We start from the raw sequence: 23421 nt of genomic DNA, 5'->3' as shown, positions 1-23421 counted from the left end.
CCGCAGTCATGGCGGTCACCACAGAGAATTAACTTCCTACACCACTATCACGTTGCCTGTCCAGTGCTTGAGGTTCGCCAGGACAGGTGATACTGCACAGATGCAGTATCCCAGTCACTCAGAAGTGGCAACCACATGCCATGAAGTAATGATTAACTCTTGGAAGCCATCTATATGAGAGTCAGGTGTTTTGTTTCAGATTGAAATTGTTCCTTGAAGTTCTGTTAATTACAGCTAATATATTTAGCTCTAATGTTAAGGTATTTTTGTTTAGCCAACTGTAGACATTCTCCTCAATGTCTTTGAGCAAGTGGCGTCCATGAAACTAAGAGTCCTAGTGCCTGAGTTAATTGACATTTCTTGTAAGGTATGACTTTGATTATTTGATTCTATCTTAAATGTCATTCTGCCTTCTGCATAAATTTATCTGCTTCTTTTACATGTCTTATTGATCACATAAATTACGTTCATTTTTATTTTATTTTATGCTTTCTCATCCAGAAGATTGTGGGTCCAAAGGTCAACCCCTTTTAAAAACTGACTCCAAAAGAAAGTTAGTCATACCTCGGGTTGCGAATGTGATCTGTGCAGGAGGCACGTTTACAACCCGCCACGTCTGCGCGTGATGAGATTCGGCGCTTTTGCGTATGCGCATGACATCATTTTGCGCGTCTGCGCATGCGTGAGCACCGAAACCTGGAAGTAACCCATTCTGGTACATCCGGGTTTGGTGCGGTCTGTAACCCGAAAACGCGCAACCTGCAGCGTTCGCAACCTGAGGTATGACTGTATATGAACATAGAGCATATTTATTGAAAATACATTCTACCATCCACAGTCAATATGCATAGAATTAAAAAGTTAAGTCAAGAAATAGTATCAGCCTTGTAGATAATATACTAAGCTATTGTTTGTTTACTGCATTTCTATTCCACCTTTTTTCTCCAGTGAACTCAAGGTGGTATATATATAATTCCCATTTATTTGTTACATTACTATTTATATAACTAAGTTCACTGGGCGGTTTGTTCAGATGATTAAAACTGACTAAAGTTATGAATGCCATGGAGGTGTTCCTGTTCCTGTAATATTAAGGACTTCGTATGTTTGGAAAGATGCTTTCTTGAATACAAGGGAAAAAGAATTTTTTTTTAAAAAATATAATGGGAGCATGGAGGATTGCAGTTGAATTTTGTACTGTAAATCGGTATAAGATTTGGAGAATTTGGACAGATTCATAGAATCTGAAGATTTATAGAATTCTGGGTCATCCCTTTACATGATCATAAGCTCTGTCACGTACTAGCTTCTTCTATAGGCCTCTGCAAAGGCTATAACATCATAGTATTTAGAAGACTCAACCCGGTCAGTCCTAGGACTAACCTTAGGCATTTTATAACTCAAGGGGGAAAAAATCAAAATTTATACCCTTCTTACATAACACAGAGGTCTACTAGCAGGAGGCGCAAAATTGGCATCCAAACTAAAATCTGTTGCCTGAAGTGAGTGCTTCATGTTATGATATGCCCTGGCTTTACCATAGGAATAGCATAATTTGCATTACCTATGAGTCAGTGCAACTGTGAATTAGACAGAATTTGGCTGGAGGTTGGAAATGCTGTTGCCTCCAAAATCCATTTAGCTATAGAATTCTTTCACCAGTTTTCCCTTATCCCCAGAGCATATGTTATATAAGGCTTTATACTAGAGATTGGCAACCCCTTTGCTGTTGAGGGTCGCATACAGTAGGGCTAATATTTTGTTGGTGGGAAATGCTGACAATGGGTGAACCCTGAACCCAACCCCTTTTCTTTCTCTGCTTGGGGAAGGAAAGATCACTCATGCCAGATAACAGAACTGATCACTTGCAGCGGGATTTTGAAAGCCAGTTGCCCAACACTGCTTTATACATAGATGTATTACTTAACTGTCTATTGTTAATCACTTGTACAGAACATTGTAAACATAGAATTGCTTAGGAAGTCTTCAGTGATATTCAGGTTTTTGGTGCTTTGGGGTTTATTTCCTTCCTGTCATAGCTTTGTGATGGTGGAATGGTTTTTAAAGACGAGCACATTGGCTGCATCACCACATTCCTAAACCAACTACAAGTTTCCAGTCAAGAACAAGCTATTTTTTTGTCCAGGTATGTTCTTCTCTTATGTAATCTGTATTAAACCTAAAATATAAAATATATTTTCTCAGCTACTTGTGCCATAAAATGCCAGTCTACACATTTTATAAACTATTTTTCGATCTCAACAAGATGACAATATTAAATATTGGGTTATATTATTGATTTTATTTATTTTTTATTTTGGAAGCTGCCATTGGGGGCTCTTATGCTTTGTTTTGTTGTTGTTTAGTCTTCTTAGTCGTGTTCGACTCTCCATGACCGCATGAACCAGTGCATGCCTTGGAAACTCTCACTTTCTTCTCAAAGCTTCTCCCTTTTTATGTCCGTGGAGTTTTCTTAGGATGAACAAAAATGAAGAACAAAGTTTGGCAATATCACTTTCAAATGTGTACATACAATGTGATAAAGATCTCCCATTTCTGAACTTTTATGTCTGGTTCAGCCATAACAATCTTGGTCTAATCAAGTATGGTTTATCAAACCCAAAATGAGAATTTGCTTACAGTGGTGCCTCGCAAGACGAAATTAATTCGTTCTGCGAGATTTTTCGTCTTGCGATTTTTTTCGTCTTGCGAAGCACAGTGTCGGAAAAGCTTTGGAAAAGCTTCAAAAATCACCAAAGTCCTCAAAAACCTCAAAAAAGGCTACCACACCACATGCTATGAGTTGCTCCTCGAAGTCAAGTCGCAACTGTATTAACGGTTTTAAGAAAAAGGAAACAAACTTGCAAGACGTTTCCGTCTTGTGAAGCAAGCCCATAGGGAAAATCGTCTTGCGAAGCAACTCAAAAAACCAAAAACCCTTTCGTTTTGTGAGTTTTCCGTCTTGCGAGGCATTCGTCTTGCGAGGTACCACTGTATGTGCTTCCTCCTTTCTCTGATGCTCCACAATTAGGTCTCAGTTTATTAAACCATAGTTCTTCTTTATATCCAAACATGGGGACTGTAGTATGACCTTAGAGTACAAGCTAGGATATGAAACCAGGATCAGATCCTAGTTAAACCAGTTTCCCAGTTTGGATGCAAGAGAGAAGCTACGGTTTAAGAAACCCTGGAAGTCCTTCATTACAGTGCATAATGCTAATCTTCCATCTAATAAACAAACCCTTGTCATTGCATCTGAACTGGGACTTGAACTTTCTATTGGAGCCTGTGGACAGAGGAAGGAGGAATTGGAGTGAAACCCAACTAAGTAATTAATGAGCTACACTTGGTTATGCTTACCACAATCCCCAGTAAGTATACAGAGTTGTTGGGTAAATTTAGGAGTAGAAAGAGGTAATTGTTTAGGCTGTAGGGACAAAATCAGAGGCCACAACAGGTAGGAGAATAGAGAAGCAGGAGGGAAATGCTGTTTGGGTAATGTCACTGTTAGACCCTCATTATAGTAAGCATTGTCAGCATCCTTCATCTGCCATTTTTTAAAGTATTATGAAGGCTGTGCTCTCAAACCTTTTGCTGCATTATTGTTGTGTAAACTCCAAGTGGCAAGAGACTTCCAGCAGTACCAGTGCTTGCCCAGGGTTCAGTTTCCTTAGAATGAAGGTCAGTGGAGACTCTGGCGTCTTTAGAATATATGGTTTTATTTACATATATACAAGCTGAGCATAGGATGGAAGGGCTCACACAGTATTAACATTCCAACAGACCTTGCCTCCCCATTAGGTTCTGAGGGAGATCCCCAGGACATAGCTCTGCGTCCAGCAGGGGCCCAAATACTCTCGCACACAGCCTTCCCCCCTTTGCCTATTGTTATCTGCCCTAGGGTGATGTACATACAGCCAGGTGAGGTGGGAAAAGACCCCACACATTTGTGTCTGTGAGATCAGAGCAACCTCTTTGGACATGTAAATGGAAGTAATTAACTGGTTAGCTAAGGCAATTACCTTAACTTAAGAACTGGTTTGGTTTCCTCTCACACAGGTTTTCTCTCACACATTCTAACCTCACATGTACAGCATATTAGGCCTGGAAGGAACACAAAGATATCCTCACTGAACCACATAAACATATAACACTATGACGTAACCAGGTGCACACTTTTGTTGTATGCTGCAGTTGCTTCCCTTGACCTCCATAATAGTACCCATGCCATGTAGCAGAAAAAAAAACCCCTGGATCATATTTTGATTGCACAGTGTATGCTTTGGGGGGGGGGGGAGTGCAGCAAAATATAATTATTTAGAAAGTCACTTGTTGCTTTTTCTGTTAACTTAAATTTGAAGCTTTCTCAAAATCAGATAACTCCTGTTCCTAAGATTTCAGGCAAGACATTTCCATAAGGCTAGCCTCTGTGGCTTGGATTCAGCAGTTGCAGAATTTCAGGTACAGTATATACTCATTGTTTTAAAAGCAAGCTTGAGAGGACATCTCAATACTAATCAAATCAAATGGAAGAAAGATACCTTGGAATCAGTAGACCTTGCTTCTGTATATCACATGGCGATTGGGGTGCTAAATGCTTGAATGGCATATTTGCTCTTGGTGGTTAAGTATTCATAAAAATATGGAGGGAAATAACTTTCCCTTCCAAAAGAAGAAATAAATGGGGCGGTGAGAGACTTAGGGACCTGGACTGCTAAAGCCTGCTTAAATGTCCCCCAATCTTCAGTCTCAGAAATCACATTGAAGTATTTGTTAAGTATTCAGTGTGAAAAGCTTGAAGATTAATTGCTTCATCACTCCTAGCTAGCAGTTGCAGTTCACCTGACCGCTACACTATCATCCTTCATAATCTTGAGTATTCCTTCCTTCCTTCCTTCCTTCCTTCCTTCCTTCCTTCCTTCCTTCCAACCATAGTTGCTTCTCAGAAAGCTTGACTCAAATGCTTATACAGTGTGCCAGCCAAATGTGTCTGGTGACTTCATGGCACTGCATCTTGTTCATCCTCTTTTTAATTGGAACAGAAAGTCATCTGTTGATCTTAATAAGTCCTGTCCAAGAAGATCCTTCCCTGAAGAAATCAGTCCTGATGGTAGCTGCTTTTGGAAGTACTAAATGTGAATGGTATTAGGCTTGCACATGATGAAAACTTGACTTTTTGTCAGCTTTTTGCTGGAGAGAAAAGTTGTGGGTGCACCTGCATCCAAGGTTTTCATTGGAAAACCCACTGAAGGGGAACAAGTAGCACAGCCTAGCCTGAGGTAGATTGCAACCTCCATTGCTGCATTTTGTATATGTTTAAAAAGCTAAATAGAAACCCAAATATCTTTGTATTCAGCATCTATGTCCCTATGAAGCTACTGTTAAACAAAATGTAAAGTATCTGTCAGCTGCTTAAGGCAGTACATTTTAGATAATATTATATATTTCCCTATTTGAAAATTGGATTGCATTTTGCAAGAACAGCTCTGAATAATATCTGATCAATATGTATTGTTTGAAGAATAATTCGAAGACTTATCTTTCAGTTTTTTGTACAATAACTATTTTGAAGGCTTTGGGTGTGAAAGATCTTATAAAATTTACTATTTTCCCAGTGACAAAGTTACAAACAAATCCCAAGTTACTAAAGTGAGATAACACTTCCAATTTAAAAAGAAAAAATTCAAATGCTTATTAAGTTTACTATGTTTGTGATCATATTAAATTATGAACAATTCTATTTACATTTTATTACTTTTGAACAGCATTGCAAAGAAAAAGGTGACTGGGCCAAACTGGGAACTTTATATGTTAATGTGAGAAGTGGATGTGAAAATTTTGGTGACCTTGAAAAGTACTCATTGTGCATTGCTAACATCCTGACCGATTCAGTGACAGAAGAGAGACCAGGCGTTCCTTTTTGTGAATTTGCAGTTGCAGGTAAAATTTGTACAATATTGTGCGTTATTCTGGAGTCACATGCAAAGGGAACTTTAATAAAAGTTAGGGGTGCTTCACCAAAATACCATTTCAGCAAGCACTATCACCCCCAAGTCCTCTTCTAAGTGCTGCACCACCACAAATATTTCACAGGCAAACCAACCCAATGAGATTTTTTAGAGGAATTTCACAGGCATGAAGAGATCTTTAACAAGTGCATCCACAGAAGTTCATCTAACACTGATATGTGTGCCTCATCTGCAGTGTGAGGAGTCAACCCATTACCCTTATATTCTGATTGTGTGGCATGTTCAGTAGGCTGTGGACAAGGGAGCAGAGCAAAGACCAAAACACATGTATGTTTAAAAGCAGGCCAAAACTTCATTATTTGCAGCAGGTAAGTGGGTGTTGACATAGCAGTGGTGCAGGATTGGTTCTTGATTCGAAACGCCCTGCCTGGTGTTTGCTAACCCATCCTAGCACAACCACTGAGGCATTGCACTTGGGAGTTAACCAGCATCAAGAACCCGCTATAGCACAGGCCATGCATTTAGGATCCCACTGGCAACCTCTGGTGAACAATGGCAGGCCTGAGCCTCTGAGCCATGGCAGAGACCTGAAACATTGCCCCCAATACCCCATATGAGGCTCCACCCTGCACTGGAGATTCTGCCCAGTGCAATTTCTGCCAGAGTTATGACAAAAGAGAACAAACTCCTATCAAAGTAGGCTTTCTACTGAAGGAAAGGCAAAAACCTCCCAAACACTTGACTTGGTACAATTGAGAACAAACCAGCAGCCAGTATGGCACCTCAGTGAAATGCACTAAACCAGGATTTCCAGCTGTTTTTGGACAACAATCCACATCATCCCTGACCGCTGGTCCTGCTAGATAAGGATGATGGAAGTTGTAATCCAAAAACTGCTAGTGACCCAGTTTTGGGAAACCTTGCACTAAACCATGGGTAGGCAAACTAAGATCCGGGGGCCGGATCTGGCCCAAATGCCTTCTAAATCCGGTCGGCAGACGGTCTGGTAATCAGCGTGTTTTTACATGAGTAGAATGTGTCCTTTTATTTAAAATGCATCTCTGGGTTATTTGTGGGGCATAGGAATTCATTCTTTTTTTCAAAATATAGTCCGGCCCCCCACAAGGTCTGAGGGACAGTGGACTGGCCCCCTGCTGAAAAAGTTTGCTGACCCCTGCACTAAGCCATAGGAGGGTAGATGAGGAAGTTCAGTGAGGAAGGCCTGGTCAGGCATGTGGCAGTTCCTTTTAAGCAAGTCCTCATTCCCAGAGTTCCCATGAGAGCAAATGGAAACCCAGGGAAGACAAGGGTGTCCCTGACATGCCAAGAAGGTGCCAAACCACAAGTTATCTGATAAGGCATTTCCAGGCAGGGGAACACACAAAGCCATCATGGCCAGCTGGGAAGAGTCTGCACTGTGCCATCAAGGGACATTTAATGGGATTCGGGGAGCAGCTGGTACAATCTGCACCTTATTATGTTATTGCTGCCACAATACTAAGCACTCAGCACTGCAAATGTAAAAAGATAAGAAGGGCTGATATCCTGGCGTACAGTAGTCGACATTGCCACTCACTAGGCCAATTTGGACATAGAGCTAAACAATAATATCGCATTCCAGGTACTACCTATGGAAATCATTGGGCTTGTGTACTCTTTCACATGCAAGAAGAGGAAATAAAAACCTCCTGCTTTTGACTTTGAATTAGCCACGCTTTACTGTCGTGCCCAAACTTTGATTACTTTGCTTAAACTCTGTAGACTTAATTGAAACAAGCCCAGGGCCGTTTATGATCTAAAACAAGAATGGGGAAACTTTTTCAGCCAAAGGGCCACATTTCCTTCTGGGCCGCCTTCAGAGGGCCACATGCCAGTGTTGAGTAGAGCCAGAGGCAAAAGTGGGTGGAGCAACAAATGGGGGGGGGGCAGTAAGCTAGTTTAGAAACCCACACATAAATACCCCCTCTATCCTCCATCCAGATAAATAAGAGCCATCAGAGTTCCAGGAGACATTCCAGCCAGGAATGCAAATACTCAGGATGCAAAGGGTGTAAAAAAATACTCGGGGTGCAAAGGGTTTGGCTTGGGGAAGGTTCTGAAGGGCTGCATTTGGCCCCAAGGTCTGAGGTTCCCCACTCTTGGTTTAGCTTTTAACATGGTATCTGAACCAACCAACTGGCTCCATACTGATGGTGTTGGTTTCCTGGGCCATATGTGGTGTGGTGGTGCCATTTTCTCCCACCTTATTTGCCACCCTTCAAAACAGTGTTACAGCATAATAACTCGGTGGTCCCACTGTGTCCAATGAGACATGCCACCTAGTAAGCACGTTGAAGATGGAAGCCTGCTAATCTGCTACGTTTATTGTATGTCTTTAAAAAAGCTGTTTACATAGGAAATAATTCAGATTTATTACCCAGAATGAATGTCACATTGGCACATTTGGGAATGAGTAATCATTTAACTAGTTCCTCCATTTAAAAACATAATTTCAAGAAATCTAAAGCAACATGTTTTTTTTCTTTTCTAGTTAAGGCTGATCCTTGTCACAATGAGACAGATACAACTTTATTGGGAAGGATTGGTATCGGTGCTATGTTTTCATATTACAAACTGCAGCAGTGGCCAAAGGTACTTTGCTTCTTACAAGGCATACCCGTGTGTCTAATCACATATTACATGAGCATGCAAGTAATATATGACAATGGGAGCATGGTTTTGGAGATAATCTAGAAATTGGGGGCGTGGGTGGCGCTGTGGTCTAAACCACTGAGCCTAGGCTTGCTGATCAGAAGGTCGGCGGTTCGAATCCCCGCGACGGGGTGAGCTCCTGTTGCTCGGTCCCTGCTCCTGCCAACCTAGCAGTTTGAAAGCACGCCAGTGCAAGTAGATAAATAGGTACCGCTCCGGCGGGAAGGTAAACAGTGTTTCCGTGCACTGCTCTGATTCGCCAGAAGCGAAGGTCATGCTGGCCACATGACCTGGAAGCTGTATGCCAGCTCCCTCGGCCAATAAAGCGAGATGAGCACTGCAACGCCAGAGTCGTCCACAACTGGACCTAATGGTCAGAGTTCCCCTTACCTAATCTAGAAATTATTGCACACCTCAGCAGTGGGGGGGGGGTTACTGTTACTTTACTCATATTAATTGCTAACAATAATGATTCCCACATTCCTATTATTATTCTAATTTGCTTCTGCCAACTTTGAATCTCTAAAATTCAATTAGATGGATGACCTTGGCAAACTTTTATAGGCAATTTAGAAGAAGACCAAAAGAATTTGTAATGCTTCAAACAATTATTGTGGTTATTGCATTGCTGTATTTAATTTAAGTCTCATTCTTTTCAGTGGGAAAGTGCTTACTTCTCCTACTTAAGTCAGTGGGATTTTAAAAGTACTTAACTTTGCCTGATCATGCGCAATATATATTGTATAAGCAAGATAGCATAAGAAGTACTTTGGCTGAAACAGTGCCTTTAAGTAAGTGTTTTCTGAGTGGGGATGGATTTAATTATAAATTGATCAGCAGTTTCAAGCAGTGTCTGTGAATGCTTGGGGGTTTTATATATACCGGTAGTTCTAAGTTAGTTTGTTTTCAGAGGCATACACATTCTTGGGAACTGTAGTATGGGTTTAGGGGAGGCAGTGTTTCTTTCCTTACCTGTACATCATGGTTATTAAGGGTTATGTGGAGGACATGCCAAATTTAAAAATTGTTTCATTTGCTAAACTTGGTTAATTGGTTATATATGTGGCAAGGTTTTCCCGCTGTGACAAATGGACTTGGCAATTTGCTTTTAAAGGGTCTCATTTGCCTGATGCTTGCTCTTGAGGCGTGTGTGTGTGTGTGTGTAAAAAATATTGGAAATTTCCAGCCAAATTATTCGTGTAAAGGCTTAGGAGCCAGGGTAATGCTTGGTATACTCCATACTCATTTTTATAAGTTCAAAGTGGTTTTGGCAATCATTGAACGCATGCCAACAAAGCAATTTGCCTTTTTGGACCCCTAAGCTGAAATTGCAAACCATACAGGTATAAAAATATTGGTGCCTTTTAATCTTGAATTAAATTTATAAGCGGAAGACAATTCCTTGTGTGAAGGGAGTGCAGCTCAAGATGCTTGTGTATTGTGCTTTGGCTGAACCAATATTTTCCTGTGGTGGAGGATAACGTCCTTGTTCAGATTGCTCCTCCCACTAGACTAGGGCTAAACCAATTAGGCTTCAAGGCTGCCTTTTGGGAGGCAGCAGCCAATCTTCAGTCCTTTGTCCTGACTGGTCTGAAAAGAAACAAGTGGGAGGAGCAACCCAAATGAGGATGTCATCCTATCAAAGCAGAAAGGAGCTTATCGCAGGTAAAAACTACTGCTCCTTCCCATGCTCATTTTTTTCATACTTATCAGTGTTGCTAGCTAAGAACAAAAAAGAACAATCACCACCCCTTGTGCTTAGGAGTATACAGTGTCATGCATGAACAAGTATTCTGAGACTAAAAACTGATACTATGGTAATTCTCTATGCTGCTTTCCCCCTTTGTATCATAGGCCAAGAAGGTTCTGGATACGCTTCATGCCTTAAAGATACATTTCACATTTTTGAAAGGACTTCTTGGTCAGGAGAGGTTGGCATCACGGTGCCACATTGTTAACATTGCTGTGGAAATATTTCTCAAGTGCAGGAGCCTAAATGGAGCATTATGGGTATTGAGAGGTACACTTCTTTATTAACAGAAATAAGCAAGGCTTAAAATGACACGTGTAGGTTCTGCCTTAACATTACAGCGGAAATTGAGAGAGCCAAAATATGTGGTTGAAGTCTCAAGCTGACATTTACTCATATTTCTGAGAATTTGCTGACAGAGGCTTGGTGAATAATTAAAGTACGTTGACAATAGTGCAGAATAAATGAAGCAAGGGGAACTGTCCGTCATCTAAAATTTGGTCTCCTTCATATTTCATGTCTTGCTAAATGCAGAAATGTCAAATCCTTACCTCCCTTGCATTTTTAAGAAGAGCAACTTTCTCTCATTAGTTATGTAACGTTTTGTGAGATTAATGGCCTGTTCCATAACAGTGCGGCACAGTGCTGTGCAGATGGTCCCTTGGTGCTCTTGACTGTGACCTGCTGCTGTGCTTCAAGTGACACTTTTTTGGTAGCTGTTCCAAGCAGTAGCCAACCAGAAAATGAACCCTATAGACCTGTGGCTTCTGGAGGGGGGATATATGATATATGACAGTATATCCTCCAATCACAAAATGGCTGGGGCATGTTCCACAGGGGGGGATGCACTGGGACAACCGATCTTAGTGATCATGGGTAGGAGGAGGAGTTACGCTAAGACCAGACCATGTCATTACAGAGGGGGCAGGTTTAGTCGTTGTCTGAGGACTATTCCTGCCTCCGGGTCTGGTCCTGACCGGATGGATACTAGAATCAGCAAGGGATACCTACATGACCTGAAGGTGCTGCTGTGCAATGCCAGGTCAATGATTCATAAGACCACTGCCATCCATGACTTGATCATGGATGGAGGACTTGACCTGGCATGTGTGACAGAGACTTGGTTGGATGAAGCAGATGGGCCTGCCCTTGCCGCTGCTTGTCCACCAGGTTTCTCTTACGCACAGCAACCCAGGTCATGTGGGCAGGGAGGGGGGGTTGCAGTGATTTTTAGGAAGTCGTTAGTTTGCACCAGGCGTCCTATTGGGAAGACCCAGTTCTCCGAGTGCATGTTCTGGAAGTTGGGCAATAGGGGCAGTACAGGATTCCTTTTGGTGTACTGACCTCCCCGCTGCACCAAGGATTCCCTGCCCGAGCTGCTTCAGGTCGTGGCGGATGTTCTCCTGGAGACACCTAGCTTGGTTGTCCTAGGGGATTTTAACATCCATGCCGACACGACCTTATAAGGGGCCGCTAGGGTCTTCGTGGAAAGCATGGCCTCCATGGGGCTGTCCCTGAATAAGTCTGGCCCAACCCATAGCCGCGGACATGCCTTGGACCTGGTGTTTACCTCTATGGATGTTGGTGATCTGACACTAAGTAAAAGCGAAACGAAAGAAGTGCCATGGTCAGATCACTTCCTGGTGCAACTGGACTTCTCTGCGACCCATCCCCTCTGCAGGGAGGTGGGACCAATTCGGATGGTCCGCCCCCGCCACTTAATGGATCCAAATGGTTTCCAGAGAGTGGTAGGGGATGCTTTATCCCATGTTGATGGCCTTTCAGCTGATTCCCTGGTGGCCCGCTGGAATGTGGAGTTAACCAGGGCTATTGACTGTTTGGCTCCGAAGCGCCCTCTCCGATTGCATGGAGCCCGGACAGCCCCGTGGTTTTCCGTGGATCTGAGGGCAATGAAACAATCGTTGAGATGGCTAGAGTGCCGGTGGCGGATAACTCATTCCGAATCTGACCGGACACAGGTTAGAGCTCAACGTCGAGCCTACCAAGTGGCGATAGCGACAGCGAAGAAGAATTTCTTCACCGCCTCCATTGCATCTGCAGAAAACAGCAGCAGGAGACTTTTTCAGGTGGTTCACAATTTAGCGGAACCACCTGCAACATCGGGGCCCAGTACGGGCCACATGTTCTCCTGCAATGATTTTGCAAAGTTTTTTGCAGATAAAATCGCTCAGATTCGGGAAGAAGTAGACTCCACCGTGGGAGCAGGGCCGGGGCGGGAGAGTGCTAGAGTTTTGTCTAGTCAAGTTGAGTGGGATCAATTCCAATCTGTTACCTCCGAGGATGTGGACAGGCTGCTTGGACGAGTGACACCAACCACCTGTCTCCTGGATCCTTGCCCATCCTGGCTTATAAAAGCTAACCGGGAAGAACTGGGCGATGGGCTTTGTGGGGTGGTGAATGCTTCCCTCCGTGAGGGAGCCTTCCCAGACCCGCTGAAAGAGGCGGTTATTAAACCGCTTCTTAAAAAACCATCTTTAGATGCGGCCACGATGGCCAACTATCACCCAGTCTCAAATCTTCCATTCTTGGGCAAGGTGATTGAGCGAGCGGTTGCTGAACAACTCCAGGCACGCCTGGAAGAAGCGGACAATTTGGATCCCTTCCAGTCGGGATTCAGGCCTCATCATGGGACTGAAACTGCCTTGGTCGCACTGGTTGATGATCTCCGGCGGGCTAGGGACAAAGGTGAGAGCTGTTTCCTAGTTCTGCTGGATCTCTCAGCGGCGTTTGATACCATCAACCATAACATTCTTCTGGACCGTCTTGAGGGGCTGGGAGCTGGGGGCACTGTCATACAGTGGTTCCGCTCCTTCCTCCTGGGCCGTGTTCAGAAAGTGGTGGTGGGGAATGAGTGTTCAGACCCCTGGGCTCTCACTTGTGGGGTGCCTCAGGGTTCTGTCCTCTCCCCCATGCTTTTCAACATTTACATGCAGCCGCTGGGAGAGATCATCAGGAGGTTTGGGCTGGGTGTTCATCAGTATGCGGATGATACCCAGCTCTACCTCTCTTTTAAATCAGAACCAGTGAAGGCGGTGAAGGTCCTGTGTGAGTGTCTGGAGGCGGTTGGAGGATGGATGGCGGCTAACAGATTGAGGTTGAATCCTGACAAGACAGAAGTACTGTTTTTGGGGGACAGGAGGCGGGCAAGTGTGGAGGATTCCCTGGTCCTGAATGGGGTAACTGTGCCCCTGAAGGACCAGGTGCGCAGCCTGGGAGTCATTTTGGACTCACAGCTGTCCATGGAGGCACAGGTCAAATCTGTGTCCAGGGCAGCTGTTTACCAGCTCCATCTGGTACATAGGCTGAGACCCTATCTGCCTGCGGACTGTCTCGCCAGAGTGGTGCATGCTCTGGTTATCTCCCACTTGGACTACTGCAATGCGCTCTACGTGGGGCTACCTTTGAAGGTGACTCGGAAACTACAACTAATCCAGAATGTGGCAGCTAGACTGGTGACTGGGGGCGGCCGCCAATACCATATAACACCAGTCTTGAAAGACCTACATTGGCTCCCAGTACATTTCCGAGCACAATTCAAAGTGTTGGTGCTGACCTTTAAAGCCCTAAACGGCCTCGGTCCCGTATACCTGAAGGAGCGTCTCCACCCCCATCGTTCTGCCCGGACGCTGAGGTCCAGCGCCGAGGGCCTTCTGGCGGTTCCCTCATTGCGAGAAGCAAAGCTACAGGGAACCAGGCAGAGGGCCTTCTCGGTGGTGGCGCCTTCCCTGTGGAACGCCCTTCCAGCAGATGTCAAAGCGATAAACAACTACCTGACATTCAGAAGACATCTTAAGGCAGCCCTGTTCAGGGAAGTTTTTAACGTGTGATATTTTACTGTATTTTTGGTTTCTATGGAAGCCGCCCAGAGTGGCTGGGGAGGCCCAGCCAGATGGGCGGGGTATAAATAATAAATTATTATTATTGTTATTATTATTATTATATCACACATTTTAAACTCCTCTCTCTCTCTCTCTCTCTCTCTCTCTCTCTCTCTCTCTTTCTTTCTTTCTCTCTCTCACCCCCCCCCCCATCCTGTGCAAATACCTTGGGGACACCTGGTTTCCGTCTCAGTCAGGAACTCAAGCTTGTCAACAAGACTAGGCCAAACTGATAGTTTTCCACATAAGCTGCCAAGATAACACTCAAGACTTGGCAGCCTCCATACATTTTCATGAGATTCACAATGGTCAGTACAGTAGTTCATAACTGGACATCAAAATTATTTTCCTCAGGCTCTGCATGGAGAGCAGTTCTTTGTTAAATAGCTGAATGCAAGGTGGGCAGTCATCTGGGATCTTTCACAAGGCCCTATATTATTTCGTTTGTCAGCATTCATGGCCTCATTTTAATTGCTTTTAAAATACCAGTATTAATCTCTCTAGAGTCGGAATGGATAATAAGTACTCTAACATGGCCTTGTGATCGAATGGATGTCCTCAAGCGACATAACCTGCTATATGTAATAGCATCTGAGTGCATTGCAAAGAGCCGTTATGGAGAAGCATTTGAAGTCTTGCAAAATCTACCAGGCTTCAGGAATTCTTGTAGTAAGTGTTTATAATTCCATTCTCAATGGCTAGTAAGCATCTATTGACTTTTAATCAGATACTAAGATAAATTGGTATTTTATGCTGCAAATTCTTGATAGAGATGGCTCATTTCATAAGAAAGGTTTTCCTTCCATTCTCTTCCTGAAAGTAGAGCAACTGTTCAGTTTAAAACAACTGCTTCTTTCTGTTTTTTATCCTGTCTCTTCTGTTTTGAGGTCTATAGAATTAAGAAACGCACAAGGTGTTTTTGTTTTGGTAAGACCTTTCAGGAAGCTACAAAGCAGGATACACCTGTCAATAGTATGTATCTAGGTAGATACCATGTTGCATCATCACTGCCATTCATATACAGTGGTACCTTCGGTTATGGACGGGATCCGTTCCGGAGGTGCAGCTGTATCCTGAAAAGTCTGTAACAGGAGGCGCTCTTCTGCACATACGTACGGCATGATCGAGCGCTTCTGCGCATGCAGCAAAACCCAGAAGCATACACTTGTGGGTTTGCTGTGTTCGCAACCCGAAGTTTACATATCCAGAGGAATATGTAAGCAGAGGTACAACTGTGTATATTTTAATCTCAAGTATTTGTTCCCTGCGGGCAGTCTGCATTCGGTTGGTTCTCCTTTGAAATCAGAAGGGGGAGGGGCTAAACCTATTGGTTAGCCTTCAAGAAGGCTCCTCCAGAAACAGGTCCTCCTACCTTTAAGTCATGAAAGTAGTCTTTGCTGGGGATCTGACCTGCCTGTCCTTTACAATATATTCTTAATCTGCCAATAAAACTTTAAAGCTGCAATACCTTGATGCTTGCAGGGTAGAGGCAAAGGAAGTGTAAAGGGAGGCCTTGGGTGTCAGGAAATGAATGAGGTAAACACAATGGGCAGAGCTGATCAGAGGAGCAACAATGTGTACTCCTGAAAATGATTCCAAGAGATGGTGGGGCAATTTTGGATGAGATTGGAATGAGAACAGATTTACTGAGATGGATTATTTCTTGGCATATAGCAGTGTTGGAACACTTTGTGGACTTACAGTGTGGAAATTAGAGTTAAAATTCCTTGAATGTCAGTTGCTGGAAAACCACAGCAGAAGAAGGCAATTGCCCTCTTCTCCTTCCCATAACTATCTTGCCAATCACTGGGAAAGGGGACGTTGTACCACATAGACCTTAGGTCTGATCCAGGTCAGCCATGAAGCTTGCTGGATGGTCTCTGAACTATTTTTAAGTCTTCGCCTATACTTCTGGATTGTGAGGGGCAATAATGGGATAAATATTTGTATATTAACATTTATATACTGCCCATATATGGGTGGTTTCTACACCATTCAAATACAAAATATAAAATTTAAATTGTAAGCATGAAAACCAATTATAAGACAATCAAGGCAGTGGAAGCCAACCCAACACAGCAACTGAAAACAATTTAAAACAACATAATACCAGCCAGGGGGAGCAACTTGGTTCTGAGTTCTAAAAGTACTAAAATAATTGTATGATTAAGATTCAAAGACTTAGCAAAACCAAAAGGGATCATAGTGTGGGCACCAGTCAGTCTTCTCTAGGGAGGCCACTCCACCACAAATAAGACCCTTTCTCTAGTCATTAGTTGGCTTGCCTTGCTAAGCAGGAGAACCTGGACAAGGGTTTCTGATGAAAATGAATTCTTGGGCAGGTATAAATTAGAGCAGGTGGTCCTTCAGGGGGCCTGGCTAAAAGCAAATAAGGGCTTTAACAGTTAAAACTAGTGCTTTTAATTGGGCTCAAAAACAGACTGGGAGCCTGCACAGATGTTCACTGTTTGACCGCCCAAACTCTTTAGAGGGGTTAATAAAACAATCACCTATGTATCTCAGGATGCAGGATTTAAGCTGTTAGTTTTGCAGATCACAATATATTTGTAACTTTTTTTGCTTCTCATCAAGATCTATTTCTGTGTAGCATTTATGATATGAAAATAATAATTATTGCTTAGTGTACACACTTCTGAAATATTTCGTTTAGCAGAAAACCATTCTGCAGTACAGTTATTCCAATACAAGAAGAAATGATGCCTCCGGTGGCCGGGGTGTGTGTGTGCACGCATGTGTGTGCGCGCATTCTAAGCAGAGTTGATTTGTTTATGAAAATGAGAGAAACTAGGATCTTCTTTTTTAAAAAATCTTAAAACAGAGAGGGAAAACTTTGCTGTAGTTTTCCACTATTATATTGCTGAAACCAATGTTCTACTTAATAATTGAAGAAAATTAATCACTTGTAATGTTTTTCTTTTGCAGATAGTTTGGATGTATCCCAGTACAGGAGTTTATTTAATAAACTGCTAGGTGCTTCTTTGGAAAGCCAGAAGCTTCAAATATCATCTACTGTAGTAGATTTCATGCTTGCAAAGAACATTCCCATTGAATTTGATTTACTTAGAGCATTAATCACAGCACTTGGAAGAGGCTGTTGGTGGCTTAAAGCCAGAGCACATTATAAACGTAAGCTCTCAATGTCTACGACAGTACTAGTTGAAGAACTTCAGTTATGCTGCAATCTTAAATGCACTTATCTAGGAATAAGCTACATTGAATTTAGTAGCACTCACTTCTGAATAGATATGATTCAGGTTGCATTGTTAGAAAAGTTCAGGCTGCAGTCTAAACCACAATTACACATTAACAACTAGATATTGAAGAATTCTGCCCAAAATTATTTTTGGGAGATCCCTTGGGAGCTCCTGAAGGTACAATATAGCTAAAGAAGTACTCTGCTTTGTTTGACTTTTTATGACTTGCTTTAAGATATTGACCTGTGCTATAATTATTCAGAAGACCTGTCTGATATGTGTTGCCATTCCAAGCAAACCCAGCATTTTCTAGATTTCCTCGATTTGTGCTTTAGAATGAATCTACAGCAAAAGGAACATTCAGTGACAACTTCTCTTTTTGAAGAAAAGTAGTAGGTTGCTAACCTTGTCTGGAAAAAGTGAGGTGGGAAAACAAAAGCTCGTCTGGTCCCAGATTGTAGCAAAATTCAATTGCAGAACTTTAAAACTGAAGTTTAGAGTTTTCTAGGTTTTAGGAATAAGAACAGCTTTGGACTTTCTGAACAAGTAGTGGAGGTTTGCCACCTCTCCTTGCCTTCAGTTTTTGAGACTGTCCAAAACAGCAATTATAGTAGGATGGAAATTGGAAACAGTTAAAAGTAGTCCAGAAGCTCAAATAATCTTGGAAGAAACTGTTTTTCAGTAAAGCAGTAGATGATCCAAGTACCCACACACAAACCTAGAGATGTGTGCTGTTTAATGCAACTTTGACACCTTCTTTTACATAATTTACTGTCACTTTTTAGATGCTTTAGCATTGGGTTGCTACCCACCACTGGAAGGAAATCTTCACCGTAAACTTCTTCTGATTCCCTCTTACATGACTGAGATTGAGATGCTGTTAGCAATTGAAATTTTCTTGGTTTCTAATGCTAGTAGTATTCAGAGTCCTGGTGCTTCCAATCAAATACTTCAAATAGTACTGAAAAGGTGAGTTCATTTGCTTTTCCAAGTGCATGATTCTGTATCCTCCCCTCAGCTTTCTTGCTTATGTCTTTGATTTGTGTCAAGGAAAAGAATCTTATGATAATCAGTTTAAATCAGTAACTTATAAAATACAATAAATACCTAATTTCTTCAAAGTCCTTTTTGTAACATGTTGCCAGTAATAGAAACCTGGTTTTATTATTTTGTCTTTTTGAATTTTCTCCTCCTTCTCCTCCCACTACTGTTGGTGTTGTCTTCTAATTTTGCACCATTTCCTCATTTTTATTTTTATTTTGTGATCAGTCACACATTAGTTAGGAAAAAAGCTTGTTGTGGAAAGGAGCTGGTTCTTCCACGTAATTGCTTCATTTCTGCTGACACATTACAGTAGTTATTGTTTGTTCCCAGTTGAAAGACACAGTTGAAGCACATTTGGGGAGGAAAGGCAGGATGGTAGTTCATATAACACTGCTAATCATCTTAGAATGACTGGTTGCTGGTTGTAACTTTTCTTGATTGTGAAAACTCTTTTTCAGATGTGAAGGCAAGGATGATAACTATCAATGTGCAGTGGAGAGGTTGATTCAAGCTACTAACATATCTACTCCAAAGCTTTTCATAAAGCATTTCACAGTAAATAGTGGCACGGAGCAAGTGTGTGGTTTGGAAAACATTTGTGCACTTGAGTGGTTGAAAGAGAATATGAAGTGGGCAGGAAAAGTCTGGCTTTTTTAGTCATTGATAAGATTTCAGTTATAGTAATCACTGTTCAAAATAATGAATCAATAAATGGTTTCTGTTGTGTTGAAACTTCCCATTGTTAATTTTATATAATTCCGTTTTCTAATTTGTTTTTTTATGTTTTAACTTCAGTAACCCAAATAACTGTTGCGTTTAACAGGCTCCTGACTTAGCAGATACTTGTTTTTTTACTACAAATTCAAGATCTACCAGCCAGTTGCTAAAGACATAGAATTAAACTGACCACATTCGGATTTTAGGAATTTGTAGCAGAACTGATCTGCTACAGTCCTTTTACACAAGTATTCTCTTGGTTAGCTTTCTTCATTTCAGCCATCTAATTTAGGTGGGAAAAGTTGTTTCTGTTTGTTTGCCAATTTGCAAATTACACAGAGATCTTCCAGAATAAACTAATCTACCTGCTGCAAGCCCTTGACAATAAGCTGTGGAATCCTGCAAAGTACTGGGTCTTTTTCCTAATACAAGAAGTGTGGTAACACCAGAGAGCAGACCATTTTCCTCCTACCCATCATGCATGAGGATGTCAAAGTTTTGAGACTATTTAAGCCTTATTCCTTTTATCACTTGAAAAAGGAAACTTGAGTGTGAGCTGGGAATTCCCCGATTCAAATCTGAACTCTAGTTGTGTAGTACCTCAAGGTCCAGGGGGTGTGGGGAGGGGTTTAAGGAGCAGCCACAGCTGCCTCTTTCAAGGAATCTGGCATCATCCCCTTGTGATGCACTAGCTGCTTCCTAGGCTCACCCCACAGTCCGCCTCTAGCTCAAGTCATGATGCGGCAAGAGTCAAGAGAGTATGTATTGGGCCAAATCACTGAAAGTACCGTGCCCACATCCTCAGGCATCAATTGAAAGTGATCCCACAACATCAATTAAGACTTGGCTCTGTTAAAGTAGTCTTCAACTTAGCATGATGTAGGTGAGCGATTTTATCCTCAAAGTGCCTGGCAAACGTACTAACAGCAGGCAGGCCTGCACAAATCATTCTCAGTCCTTTTCCATCTGCAGCACACTGATAATGCAGCTAATTTACCTCACATGACAGTTGTAAGGATTACAGAGAATCTCCGTTGGAGGATTTTGAATATTTAATATTATATTGTATTGATGCACTTAATTTGAAAAACGCCAGTAACAGAACAAAGGATTTGCTGAGTTCTCTAGTGTTACAGCCTTCATCTCTTTGCCATCTTTAGGTAGACTTATTTGCAAACAAGTTAACTCCACAGTAGGCAGAAACAATATTCATACAACAAAAATATAGAACACTTAACTTGCCAGAGTATCAAATTTCCATCGAGATATGAATAAGCTCAAATGAGGAAAGAGGAATTGTGTTAAAATAAGTTACTCTATTTGCTAGTCCTTGTTTATAGTTTGTGGAGTTCAGTGCTTTTTCTTTTTTACAACCCGAGGATCCATTCAACACTCTGGCTGGGTTTCATTTCCCATCAATCACATGCATGAGGCCAGTAAATAGATTTACTAGTGAGAAAGTTAAGTACTTAAGGTAAGTTACACTTGGCAAAAGGACCCACACCTCAACAGTTTCACATCAATTGGATATGAGCAAAACGGTCACCACTTGTAATATAGTTTAGAAGTTTAGTTGTAGGGAGTTCTCTAGTCGCATCTGGATTGCTGTATATTGAGCATACTCAGAACAACAGCTGCCTTGCAAATGAAAATAGGTTCAGGGGGTCTTCAAGGATTCTAACCAAGAGCAACATTTATCATTTCAGTACAGTGGTACCTTGGGTTACATATGCTTCAGGATGAGAACAGAAATTGTGCTCCGGCAGCTGGAGGCCCCATTAGCTAAAGTGGTGCTTCAGGTTACGAACAGTTTCAGGTTAAGAACGGATCTCCAGAACTAATTAAGTTCTTAACCCTAGGTACCACTATAGTAGAAACCGTGGAGGCTTCTTACTGCAGGTGAAAGGGGCAGTGCCCTCTCACAGCAAAAGACTACCATCTTTTCCCACTTGTGCTACAATACACACTTGCTTCACCCCAGAAGTCAGTTCTGGCTGCTGTGTGAGTGCATCTATCCTGACCTGTGCTATTGCTCACCTGCCCCCATGCACCTGCTCATCTTTTATCCAAGAAGGAAATATTTGTGCTCCCACCTCTACTCCCATTCCCTGATCCCAATCTTGTATTCCAGAGCCTTCAAGCAGCCAGTCCAATGCCACTGGCATGCCTCTAGGGTGCCATTTCATGCACCTAATGAAGTGGTCATAACCCATGGAAGTTCCTTGCTGCTTTTGTTCTAGTTTTCTTGCTTGGAAAAACTTCCTGCATCGCTTTGGGAGCTTTTGCAGTGTGCAGATTCTTAATCTGCACGCTTACAAGCTTCTCAAAAGGCCCCTTACATGGTGGATTAAACTCAGCTCCAATTTTATGAAATATCCTGGAGACTATTAAAGCACCTATAAAAATTTGGATGAATATAAAAAATAAGGATGACCCCTATCAGCATGAGAAATTAACAAATATGGGCCAACCCAAAATTAAAAATTGGAAATCAAGTAATAATTTGGCAAAATTGGATGAAAAAAGGTATTTTGACATTGAATCAATTAATTGATGAAAATTACAAATTTGTGGAATATAAGACTTTGCAAGTAAAGTATGGATTAACCAGTGAAACACAATGGCAATACATCCAATTGAAACATGTTGGAAAGGCAGTTTGGCCCTCATGCTATAGCAGCATCGGAAACACCCATGCTGCTACAAGATTTAATTTCTGCAACAAAAACAAAAAACTCTACACTTGCACTATATAAAACCCTACTCAACAGGAAGAAATATGATTTAGAATATGATAGACAAAAATGAAGAATTAGGGGTACAGATAACAAATGATATATGGGAGTCAAGTATAAAATCAACAGAAACAGCATCTATGGATCTAAGACTTATCCAACAGAAAATAATATTCAGAGTCCACTGGACTCCAGCAAAACTATACCAGAAGAAAATAACAAGTGCAGACAACCGCTGGAGATGTGGGAGTGAAAATACGAACTTAGTACATATGATGATTAACTGCTGGATGATAAGATCATTTTGGTGCGAGGCGAGGATATTTATAGCAAGAGTAATAAAAAGAAATTATTTAGGGGAATTGAATTGAATTCTAAATTATATTCCGGAAACGTGGGAGATCACAAGGGGTCAAAAAAAATGGATGTACCGTGCCATATTAGAAGCAAAAAAATAGTTTTGATGAATTGGAAGAGCCGCAAAAAGAATCCATTGAGCACATGGATTGATAATATGGACAGACTAGCTACATACAAACGAATTGCACGTCCATGCAACTTAAGAATGGGAAAATATGAAGAAATCTGGAAGGAATATTTAAGCGAAAAGGCGGACAGTGGTGGGAAGTAGGGGGAGGAGAGGTGGGGAAATGTTGTTAGAAAGATGTAGTCATAGGTATAGCAGTATTCAAATCTGAATTGTAAAATTGTGTTATTAGTGTTATGGTTTTTGTTGTATGTGTCTTGCGGTGGTTGTTTGCATTGAAAAAATGATTTTAAAAAAAGGCCCCTTACATAAGAGCCTGGGCAGAGTTGAAGAACCGATTTGGAACAGGCTGGATGGCCCAGCACCCACTTTCCAAGGAGCTTGTGCTCAGTGGGGCATCACTGCTGAGCAGACGTGGAACAGGACCACACGGTGAGCTCAACCGGCTGCCACTGCAGTCCTTGCAGATCTACCAAGCCAGGTGGCATTCTCAAGGAGGGCGATGGGCACATTTCCAGCATCTAACCCGTGGCGCCACAAATGCAGCTGGAGGAGCCATGAAGTAAGCCAGCCAGGGCCGGCCCACATAGGAGGCAAGGTGAGGCAACTGTGTCGGGCTGCAGAATCCACAGGAGCAGCCCATCCCAATGTAGATCTTGTTCCTGATGTATTGTTGTTTAGTCCGACTCTTCGTGACCCCCTGGACCAGAGCACGTCAGGCACTCCTGTCTTCCACTGCCTCCCGCAGTTTGGTCAAACTCATGCTGGTAGCTTCAAGAACACTGTCCAACCACCTCGTCCTCTGTCATCCCCTTCTCCTTGTGCCCTCCATCTTTGCCAACATCAGGGTCTTTTCCAGCGAGTCTTCTCTTCTCATGTGGTGGCCAAAGTATTGGAGCCTCAGCTTCAGGATC

General features: G+C 42.3%; 1 protein-coding gene across 1 annotated transcript in view; it reads left to right on the top strand.

Annotated features, from left to right (window-relative positions):
* TOPAZ1 (testis and ovary specific TOPAZ 1) overlaps positions 1–19300 on the top strand; it is a 40415-nt gene extending 21115 nt beyond the window's left edge. The window contains exons 11-20 of the mRNA XM_080974532.1: positions 275–367; positions 2040–2146; positions 4395–4461; positions 5766–5940; positions 8500–8600; positions 10515–10680; positions 14814–14978; positions 17253–17456; positions 18310–18493; positions 19027–19300. Coding sequence (XP_080830658.1) covers positions 275–367; positions 2040–2146; positions 4395–4461; positions 5766–5940; positions 8500–8600; positions 10515–10680; positions 14814–14978; positions 17253–17456; positions 18310–18493; positions 19027–19225 — 1461 coding nt within the window. The 3' untranslated portion in view covers positions 19226–19300. The remainder of the gene's footprint in view (positions 1–274; positions 368–2039; positions 2147–4394; positions 4462–5765; positions 5941–8499; positions 8601–10514; positions 10681–14813; positions 14979–17252; positions 17457–18309; positions 18494–19026) is intronic.
* The last annotated feature ends 4121 nt before the right edge of the window (positions 19301–23421 follow it).

The sequence above is a fragment of the Podarcis pityusensis genome (genome assembly GCF_964106645.2).
Source record: "Podarcis pityusensis genome assembly, chromosome: 12".
Lineage (NCBI taxonomy): Eukaryota > Metazoa > Chordata > Lepidosauria > Squamata > Lacertidae > Podarcis > Podarcis pityusensis.
The sequence above is the reverse complement of the archived record's forward strand: the minus strand, read 5'-3'. Positions and strand labels throughout refer to the sequence as shown.